Below are 11,211 nucleotides of genomic sequence, written 5' to 3'. Positions count from 1 at the left end.
TGCACTCACATTAACAGACCGTCATAGTTACTACTTTGAACCACAAGGACCTGAGAATTTGTTACAGCTTTATTTGTACTGCATTAAGGTGTTTAGAGTAATTTGGGGGGGGGGGATATATCAATTTTTGGTAAAATGCCAGCCCCAATGATGATAATATACGATCATATAATATTATCATCAATGGGGGTGGCATTTTTACCGAAAATTGATCTGAACCAACCAAACGTGTAAAATTACTCTAAACACCTTAGTAGGTCCAAATATAGCTGTAACAATTTCGCACGTCCCTGTGCTTTGAACAATATGCACTATACTATAGACCATTGATATACCTGGTCACAAACACTAACTTTAGACCATTAATATACATGGTCACAAACACTTACATATGTACTATAGACCATTGATATACCTGGTCACAAGCACTTACTATAGACCATTGAGATACTTGGTCACAAACACTAAACATAGACCATTGAGATACCTGGTCACAAGCACTTATTATAGACCATTGGTACACCTTNTTTAATAAACAAATTACTCATCAATTCCAGATTTCCAGTTACGAAAAACTACTATAGCATATGATATTTGTATATTGCTTGTTTTCCGTTGGATTGAATTGTATTGCTAAATGAATTCACCTAAACAACTGTCATCTTCGTTTTGCAGTTCCGATAACAGTGAACTCTAACCCCTGTGACGTGTTTGCCTCGACGTCAACGACCGGATGTGGTGACGGGAAAACCTGTGAGGTGGTTGGAGGCAGCGCCACCTGTTTGTGAGTTTTGGCAATATTGATGGTTTTGTTTGAACTCTTAACGATCTAATCAAAGGAAACCTTTCTGTATATGTGCCAATTATATCGTATATGCTCGAATGTTACTCTTTATGTTTATATCACCTTGAATGAAAGACGTGTAGTAGATAATGTTGGAGACGGTTGATAAAGGTTGCCTTCCCCTTGTCAGCTGGTATTACCGTAACGGATTTGTCTCTGCCTAATTTTTGGAGTGCGACCCGTTCTTCTTTCGTCATGTTACTTGTTGGTAATTTTGTGGAATTCATAAACCTCGTCACCTTGGATCTCAGTTAATCAGCCTCAGCTTAGCTTAGTTTCGTACATGCTTGTTGTGGCTATAACAATATCATCAACTTGGATTTTATCTGGAAAAATGGCATAGTTCATACCCTTAGCGAGTTACGTTTTCTCGCTATTGGTGAGCTCCTTATTATGTTGACTACCCATTTCTTTAGCATAGAACCGTTCATTCAGAGCTGCATCTGTATTAGTGTTATGCTGATTTATCTACAAGACGGTTTAATTTATTCAAGTGGCGTTGTTTGGTCGTGTCGAACGCTCGTTCACCTATAAGCTGTATGTGTTTGTTCATATCCCCTGCAGTGTCTCTCGATAAGCGTTGGGTTAGTTTTTCGGTGAGTGGGGTTAGGTCAAGCTTGACCCGTATTCCCTCTTTCACTAGATCTTTCTGTGCTTTCTCGATGATATTCCTAGCATTTATTGTATTAACTGGGCCCTAATATTCAGACTTGAAGGTGTTGTATACAAGTCTACAACTCAGCGTTAATACAATGTGATTTCTATGTTTGGCTAATTTCTTTTCTATGCCCTCTAATTTCTGCACATCTTTGACAATAACTTGTCCGTACTTTGTTTGGATATTTCTTAACATTTTCTTCATGTTGGTAAGTATGGATAATGGATACGCCGGAGGGGACCAGTTCTCAATCGAGATAAGGGGATGCACATCTACGACCATCAAACATAGCGTAGCTGAATCGAGTCATTTCGGCACATTTATAGCAACTATTGTACATACGCTTACAGCGTATCCGAATCGACATCGATTTGAGGAAAACTCGTTCACATTTTACACCTTTGTGTGCATACGTTTCACTGGTCATTTGTCTGATGAAGATGAAAGAGTACACACCGTACTAGTCATCGAAACGTCACATTGAAACACTTATTGGTTGGGTAACGGGGAAAAAAATCAAAAACCAATATGTGAATACCATGTAATATAGCATAAAACAAAATTAAACGTGTATTTCGTAAGTTATATTAAATTGCTGCACATTTAAAGCCACATTTATTACTGATATGTATTTCCTAAATCTTCTCTATTTATTTCTATTTTTCAGAACAATCCAGCAACCTTCAGGTAAGATTGTTTTTAATTTCAATATACTTGTGATTTTCCTTGTAAAATGATAACTGTTATATTTGGTATAATGATAAAGTAAAGTACCGCAATGCTAATATATTCATATTCCTACGGCCACCTAATCATTCATCATTATACAATTCCTACTGAAATTCGTGTAAATAATATGTTTAACCCATTCACCCCTGCAATTTCATAGTGAACTATTCCATACTTTGAATTGTAAGAGTTCAAGTGTGTCTTCAGTGGTGAAGGAGTTAATGAAGTGGAAAGAGGAGTATTTGAACAAGGCGATGCTGTTTCTCTAAAACAAGATAGGCTAGTCTGTAAAATGTACAATTCCGTCTTTAATTTTGTCGAATGGAAAAAGTTAAGAGAAGACAATTTGAATATGCAAATGGGCGATGTAAGTGCAAGATGGACAAAGTTATACAAAACCGGTTTGCAAAGATGCAGATTGATAAGGACTATTCGCAAGCTTTATTGTCGCAATAATCATGATTTCATCGGGAAATATGATATTTCTTTATGTGATATGAAGGTGAATTTTTTTGATCATGCTTATACATATGTGCATTGTTGTTCGGTACCAATACCCCGGTTCTCGTTATGAAGACGTAACATTACTTATGTTTGACGTAGAATTTACAGGCGGGGATTGTCGATAAGGCAGAAGACGCTTACCCTTGTGCATTCCCCACGGTCTCTGTGTAAATCTTACCTTTTTCATATTTTGACTTAAGTTCATAGTTTTTTTTAATTTTATTGTTTTGCATACAAATAATGGTTTTAGTGACACTTCGAATCTCCATCGTTATTTTTTCCACAGACGATTTGGGTGTCCTTGTGGGTATCGGATTTGGTGTGACTGCCGTCCTTCTCCTCGTCATTATAGTTTTGATATGGATGTGCATGAGAAGTCGAAGCAGACGACATCAAACAACGAAAAATACATTGAGGTATCACCACTTCAAACAAAACACAGGAAATGGTTTTGTATAAGTTGAATGACTTGTGCCCAAACCCATTTCTATTTTAAGACAATGAAATATGTTTAAATCAAATACAACACATACTTAATTGGTGAATTAGACATCGTCATACATAGTTATCTAGCCAGCAACATTGTGACACTTCGTGGACAATGTCACTGCTTATAGTATATTGCATCAACATGTAAGATAACTAAGCTTTTTGTTTTGTTTTGACGCTGGTTAATTTCCCTTCTTTACTGTCATTAGATATAAGAGTTGCAAATACAAGTAGTTGCTATAGACCCCAATTTGGCGGCCATTTTGATTAAATAATTACGTACATTGAGCTACTTGAACACCTGCATCTTTGTTTGATGACGTCATTGACGATCATTTTGAATATCCAATTAGCTGCAAATATTTTAGCGATGAAGTTGAAACTTATAGTATTCATTACTTGTCAAGCAAACAAAACGGCCGACTGCAAGATTCGCAGAGCCTGGAAGATTAGGACTATTTTTAGGAGAACAAATATACACAATTCTATCGTATTCTACTGTTTATGTATGTCATTGTTATGCTTTGCATCGTTATTTCTATATGTTGACTTTTTCAGGCCCGGGACACCGACTTTTATGCCGACGCGTTTCCATGCTAACGTGCCCAGTTGGAGCCATCAGCCAGCGTTTTACGACAATAACGGTCTGGATCTCAGCGATTCTCGGAAATTCATGCCGGCTTCAATTGAAACCCTGCCATACTACAGAAACGATTATCATGAAACGCGTGAGTGTCAAGTATGACGTCACAAAGCAGGCGATGACGTTAAATTTAGCACGAATTTATGTGTCATTGAATGAACATTAATATAATTCCAAATTTGATTTTGCACTTTGTTACAGGTTCTGTGATTGGTTAAAAGTAGTAAATGTGACCCATAAAAACAGCTGTTGATATTAGTATGAACAACTGTTTTTTTCCAAAGGACTACTTTTAAGGTTTTCAAAATCACCATTTTGCCAGTAAGCAATTGTATTGTCTTTCGAGTTGCCTCCCAATGCCTAAACTAAACTCGCCTTGAACAAAATGCAAGATCTACTGTTTATTTTTTTTATTTTTTATTTGTCTCATTGTTTATCTTAAGTATTGGCAGTTTTACAAATAAATCATTTCAAATTACAGTTGACCATATTCACAACAGTGACACGTTCTGTCGTCTGACGAATCGACTATATCAATTCGACAAAGCTCAAACTGACATTATTTCGATGTCACATATTGGTCCGCAACAGTGATCAAAATATAGACTATATAAGGAATTAATCTGTACGTTTCCAATATAAGAAAGTATCAAATGAGGTGACTTTCAAAACATATACTGTATTATCCATGAATTCCAACGAACATGACGAACACTAACGTCACTGTACCCAAATCGAGACAACACCCAAAATGGAACACTTGTGGGAAAACGGCCCAAGAAACTGTCATGTAATGCAAAGAAGTACTTTTATGTATACAGTTTTCATTCAATAATACTTTTATGACAATTTAACTGTACATAATCTTTATTGGCTGCTGATTATCGTTACATGGGTATTTTAAAGGTAAGAATAATTACCAAAACATAACTTTTCTTATTTACGTGCCGTGCGACGCCTTTTATTTGGATATCATTTTCAAAAGTCTATTTAATCAAACCTAGTGCTAGTTTGGAGAGATAATTTAATCATAACCCTCGTTGACTCTAAAATATATCAACTATGCAAATTTTTCTGCCGATATTGATTGTTTATCCCCAAATATTCGCCAAAATACCGAAGTGTCCCTTTCAGGGAACTGTTACGCCGGTTCAAGGACCTACGTAACCCTGATAGTATTTCGCGTGTATTTATAGAACCATGCGCCTGAAACATCAACTTGTAATATAAACGAAAAGTGGATAGTATCTGTTTATGAAAGAGTGAACAAACATTTTCGAAACTGATAGTATGGTATAAAGAACATTGATATTTATCTAAAAAGTGTCCCGATTTAGGTACAGTGACGTTAGGCCTACTTACGCCGCACATAGTGAGGCCGAGATTACAAACAACCGAACCCTAAGGAACGCGGGCTTGGAATTAATGTTTTTCTCAACAAGGTCGCTTAAGCAAGACGAAGTGGTTGTGGGAAAATGTTCACGTGAATTAGTTTCGAGATGCCCAAAATGTCGTTGCGATGTTACGTCATACTGTAGTACTACATTAAATCGTAATTCAAATGATATTTTTTGTTTTCCTTCCAATTGAAAGTGATTTGGAATTATAGGGATTGAATCTGGATTTTTCCAGTGTTCAAGCAAGTATGAACGATGAAAAGTTCGTTTACAAACTTCAGATGAACGGCCGTCGCTTCGCTTCTGCCGATCATTTTGTGTGTAAGTAAATACTACGGCCGCTCATGGGGTGTGTAAGTAAATTTGCCCCGTTTATACTTGCATGAACACTGAAAAATTCCAGATTCAATCCCTATATACATTTTGTGATTTTAAGATGAAAATTGTGTCACTTTCATTGTGTTGGTGTAATCTGTGATTATCTTCAAACTTTGTACCTTGTATTACAGAGACTCTTTAATGTTTACGTACTGCCGTACTAACATTTGAGAAGGCAGCCATTGGCCCATATTGGTGACAGAATATTTTTTCTACAAAAGACGAAATAATAACTTAGCAAAAACTTCCCATGATATAGTTAAGTATTGATAGTAAAAAGAGATATAGTTGTCTAACCAAGACTGTATGGATGTATTTTTGTATTTCTCAGCCCGAAGAAAACGAGGCCGCGCATATGATGAGGATTAAACAAACCACGTTACAACGACAATTTCTGTAAGTAGGGTTTTTTTATGTTTTCAGCCATTATATGCCAGCATAAAGTCATTAGGGGGTGACAGAGAAACTATATCATATAGGTGATAGAGAAATCATACCCTAGAGGTGACAGAGAAAATCTATCATAGGGGTGACAGAAAAATCATACCCTTGAGGGTAACGGAGAAATCATACCCTAGAGGGTGACAGAGAAATCATAACCTAGAGGTGACAGAGAAATCATATACCCTAGTGGTGACAGGGAAATCATACCCTAGGAGATGACAGAGAAACTATATATTAGGTGGTGACAGAGAAAGCATACCCTAGAGGTGACAGAAAAAGCACACTCTAGGGGATGACAGGGAAACTATATATTAGGTGGTGACAGAGAAAGCATACCCTAGAGGTGACAGAAAAAGCATACTCTAGGGGGTGACAGAGAAACTATATATTAGGTGGTGACAAAAAAGCATACCCTAGAGGTGACAGAAAAGGCATACTCTAGGGGCTGACAGAGAAACCCTACACTATAGATAACAGAGAAATCCTTCCATAGACGGGAAAAACTGGAGACAGTTATGTGAATGGTTTGAAAAGTTGATGTGATGACAATATATAAGATATCAATATGTATATAAAGTCTTTTATTTCAATTGTAGGAGCACAGGACATAACTCTAGGGACAACAGACCAGCTAAGCACAGATAACTCGACTTCCTGTGAGTTTGAGAAACTTGCACGGGTCACTGGAAGTTGCCAATTCGTAGAACGAGATTTGTCGCAATCTACCGAATAGTGAACCAACCAAAAGGTTTCAATTTAAAAAAAAACAACAATTATTTCCACTAATTGAACTTATTGGCCAAAGAGTGTGGAATCAAATATTCCGTGGGGCCCAAATATCGTGGTTTCCCGACAAAACTCCATTTCGTTGGTACATGAATTCGTGAATTACGAGTTTCTACTCAGACAGAAAAATCCCTTCATATCAAACTTGTGATTACTTCGTGGACCTATGAATTCGTAATTGAAGGCTCCCCACGAAATCAATCAAATAAAAAACAATCCACGAAAATTAGTGATTTCACAGGATATCAAAAAGAATGCACAATGTGGATGTTAATATATATATAGAGAGAGAGAGAGAGAGAGAGAGGGAGGGTGCATTGAGATATTATGTGTTTTTTATAGATACAGAACGAGAAGGAGAGGGAGAGAATTGGGGGATGTTTATATTTAAATGGAGTTCAGATATATTGCCTGACAAATCGTTATATATGAATGGAGAATTGGCGACAATTTATGTAATCTGAACTTGTATGGTTATTTTGTTCTTTGCTGTAGTTAGTTTTATTAATTGTCTGTATTCACTGTTCAAAGCAGTTACATAAATATTTCATCTACACATTATTTTTTATTAATGTACTACAGATTTAAAACAACATGAGAGTAAAATTTCCTATTTCGGAAAGTCTGTTTTCTTTAAATAGAATGGCGTCTTACTCCAGGTGACATCATCAACCGGGTCAAAACAAATTTATTTAATCATTTTTTTCTCAATAGTTTAAGAATTTGTGATTTTCCTCCAGTATAATCTTGTATTGGTTTACATTGGATCCTGTAAAATATATAAGGAGGTAGTAAACAGATGATAAACAGTTTGTCACAAGGTTTTAATTTCAGGGTTTGTCTAGGAAACAATTTTCTAATCGCTTTCTTGTGTAGTGGCCTCTTAATTTAAGGTCCCAAAAAGTATTATGTTTTTGGTTACAACTGGGAAAATTAGGATAGGGGTAACATAACTGAGAAAGGGTAGGTAGGTCGGGATTTATTTTTCTTTCATCCCCTCCCCCTTTTTTCAAGTGGGTTGGATTGGAGTTTAGATGAGGCTAATTTAAGAAATTGCAAAAATCACCAAACATATTTTAAGGTTTAAATTTGGTTTTGATACCTGCTTATGAAGTAGACATGGTATATACATAGGTGCCCTGTTTGTTTGTCCTTTAGTTTGTTTGCCTCCGGTGGACAACTTATCCCACTGGATGGGTTGCGTTCGGGTGAGAAACACTGTTAGAGTTGATGGTAAACACTAGGGTCGGTCGGGATACCTGAACAGACATGTTTGGCCTTATCCATGAACTAGCGATGAGACCATCGTTCTCCGACACAGTGTGATAATTTATAATGAACACGATAATAGTATATGTCCGTAATGTATTAGTCACGTTATAAGAAGTCGTTAAATGTTCGTGTATTTCAGATAATTGAGTACCATATATCCTACCTTATCCGACACTACATGTCGGTCAGATTGAACATGATGCTGGAATACACAGGTCTTATACGATAGTTTTCCTTCGACTGATATTACTGTATTCTAAGAGACAGATTTCACTGTATAATATAGATACAAAATGTGTTCATTTGATAAAAACGTATTTATTTTGTGTACAACTTGATAAAACTATATCTTCATTTCCACAATAGTCAACGAGTTCTGCTGGTAAATTGCAAGTTTAAGATCTGGTTTTAATCAAATAGCATTGTGTACACATCATTAAAGTTGATTTATGAATGATTTTTCCACATATTTTTAACTTTTATTTAAACGTCTTTTTGCTTAGCAGACCATGATTTATTTTTATATTAACGGCCTAAACAAAACTGCCGCAGAACAAGAGAAGAACGTTCATGTGAGGGGATTAAATATATTTCTTACGAACAAAATATTCTTGTGTAATCATTTTAGATGTAATTATACATTTGTAAGTTACTGTTTTAGTAAAAGTAATTATAATGTGTTAATATGTTTGTACTGCTGTATACCGGGAAATATTCGCTGAAGTTTAATTGTCGCCTTTTATCGTCCTCCGTAATAAGGGCAAATTTGTCTATAAAGCAAATATTAGTAAACGGTTTACCATATATAGTAACTACATAATTATGAAGGGTGAATTTACACTAGGCGAAAATAGATTTTACCAAGAAAGGGCGAATAACTGACGGGGCAAAATTTTCCCGGTATCCAGTATATATTCATTATAAATGCATTGATATTTAAGGTGAATATGTATGACTGAAAAGTTTCGGTTCAGAATATACATTTTAAACAATCTGTCGAACTAAATGGCAGAACAGCCGTTTTTGCGGGAACAAGATCGTGTTTTCTGTGATTGTGTCGTGCTACACAATCGGGAACTATTTGTGAATTTCTGTCAAAACTAAATTTGACCTCGCATTGTGATTGCTCCTCGATTACTCCAACAGTTTGATGGGAAAATCCGAACAGTTTCGATTTGGAAAATATTCACCGGTAATGGTTCTTGCTGTTGAGGGATTATAAAATCATATTGGTTGGTAGCTTTATCTTAGCAATTTACAGAGGGAATATAAATATTAATGTATTAATTACGGTGCTTAAAATGGAAAACCATGTCTATTTTTGTCATGGTAAGGTATTATCCACAATCTGCGTTAAATCATATTATCAAATGTCTTCCTGCTTTTTTGTACCTCACTTTTAGCATACTATTTTGTGAGTTGCTGTCTTCTCTGAATGTTTTATTTATCCTTTCTTGAAAATGGAGAATGTTGATGTAAAAAGCGGGGTTTTTCACAGTAGTATATCACAGATGTGCCTTATACACATATACTTTTAGATCACTAAGATTTCGCGGACATTAAGTTTGGCAAACTTATATTTCGGTATCTTTTCCCAGAGACATCAATTTGCTTTTCCTTCAGCTTGAGTAATACCACGAATTACTCAAGAGAGAAAAAAACAAAGGAAAGCGGAGCCTATTTAAAAAATAGAATAAGTCGAATATTACAATGCATTTACTTGCAACTTTATTTTAAGGATCTGAGCCTGTTTGTTATTCGATGTAAATGAATATTTCTATTTCTGATATGTGTTACACATAAAATAATGAAAAGATTTGAAGATTTATTTTGTTGAAGAAAATATATTATCTATTAAAGAATATAAATCGATTACGCATTGTTCCTTTCTGTGTATTGTTTGTGTTCCGGTTACTAATGATCTACAGGTCAATAGTATACCGTCTTGTTCGTTAACTCATTGTTATTCGTGTTTATCGTTTGTTAGAAATGAGGGAACGCTATGCGTCAATGTAGTATTGTGCTGCAGATGATTGTCGTTGTGGTGGCAATAAAAAGAAAAAGTAGAAGTATCTTTTTGTTCCAACTCAAACCATGTAGGTTTAAATGACGTTAATTCCACTACGTGATCGTGCGAGGCGACTAATATGGGACCCCTGCAAATTCGGGGGTCATTCCTTCCTTGTATCCTACTACCGGGATATTGAGGAAATCAAGAATAGACCTGCTTTGTCCCACTGCAAATGTATCATAAAAGGCGACTAATGTGGGCCCCCCTGCAGAATCAGGGACTTTCTTCCGTGTCTTCTACGAGGAAGAAGTGGAAGAGACCAACATTTATATGCTGCTCCTATTACAACACGTTTCCATTTCCGGTCTACTATATACATTCTCCTCTCAACCTTCCCCAAATAAACAAACAAAAAATCAAGATTTATATCCAAAAACTTCAAAAAAGTGGTTTGAAGTTCTTTCAGCAGTATGGGCAAAGCTCTCGGGCGCCAAAGGCATTCGAGCAAATCTCTCCTACCGTAACCCAGAAGTATTTTCCTGTTGTCATAACAGAATTTCCAGTCAGATAACCAACAACTTCGAAATATCAATTCTTTTTATGAAACATTTAATTGATGTCAAACCCTGTAATTCAGCTTAATTCGTAAAATAAACACTTTGTTCAACCTGTGATATATCATCAGCGTTTCTCAACAGCTGAGGGATTATTTTGACTAAAGAGCAAAGCTTAGCTGAGATATTATCGAATAACCACTGGTCAAAAGAGAATACGTCATTCGGCTAATTTGCTTGACAAAAGAATGTATTTGTCAGATCTCACTTCGGTGGAAACCCCATAAAGATTGGGCATTTTCAGATTTAAGAAAACAGATGGAACAGTAAAAATACGTAAGATATTTCTGAATATTTAAATGACTTTAAGTAAAATTCATGTTACAACATTTCGAGTGCATTTTTAAAACAAGAGGCCCAATGGGCCTGAATCGCTCACCTGGTATTAATCTCACACTTGTAATCATAAAAGTGGACTAAAATGCAGCTACAGGAAGAATAT

At 35.8% G+C, this 11,211-nt stretch overlaps 1 protein-coding gene across 1 annotated transcript; it reads left to right on the top strand.

The window, feature by feature from the left end:
• Positions 1 to 675: 675 nt before the first annotated feature.
• On the top strand, positions 676 to 9,980 carry LOC110458520 (the record flags this gene model as incomplete). The annotated part of the gene is made up of 5 exons (XM_021510252.1): positions 676 to 784; positions 2,170 to 2,189; positions 3,022 to 3,151; positions 3,783 to 3,952; positions 6,683 to 9,980. Coding segments are annotated over 5 exons (566 nt in total), but the record flags the coding sequence as incomplete, so codon positions are not given.
• Positions 9,981 to 11,211: the final 1,231 nt, after the last annotated feature.

This window comes from Mizuhopecten yessoensis, unplaced genomic scaffold (assembly GCF_002113885.1).
Source record: "Mizuhopecten yessoensis strain PY_sf001 unplaced genomic scaffold, ASM211388v2 scaffold9639, whole genome shotgun sequence".
Classification (NCBI taxonomy): domain Eukaryota; kingdom Metazoa; phylum Mollusca; class Bivalvia; order Pectinida; family Pectinidae; genus Mizuhopecten; species Mizuhopecten yessoensis.
Note: the sequence above shows the minus strand (reverse complement) of the source record. Positions and strands in the feature narration are given on the sequence as shown.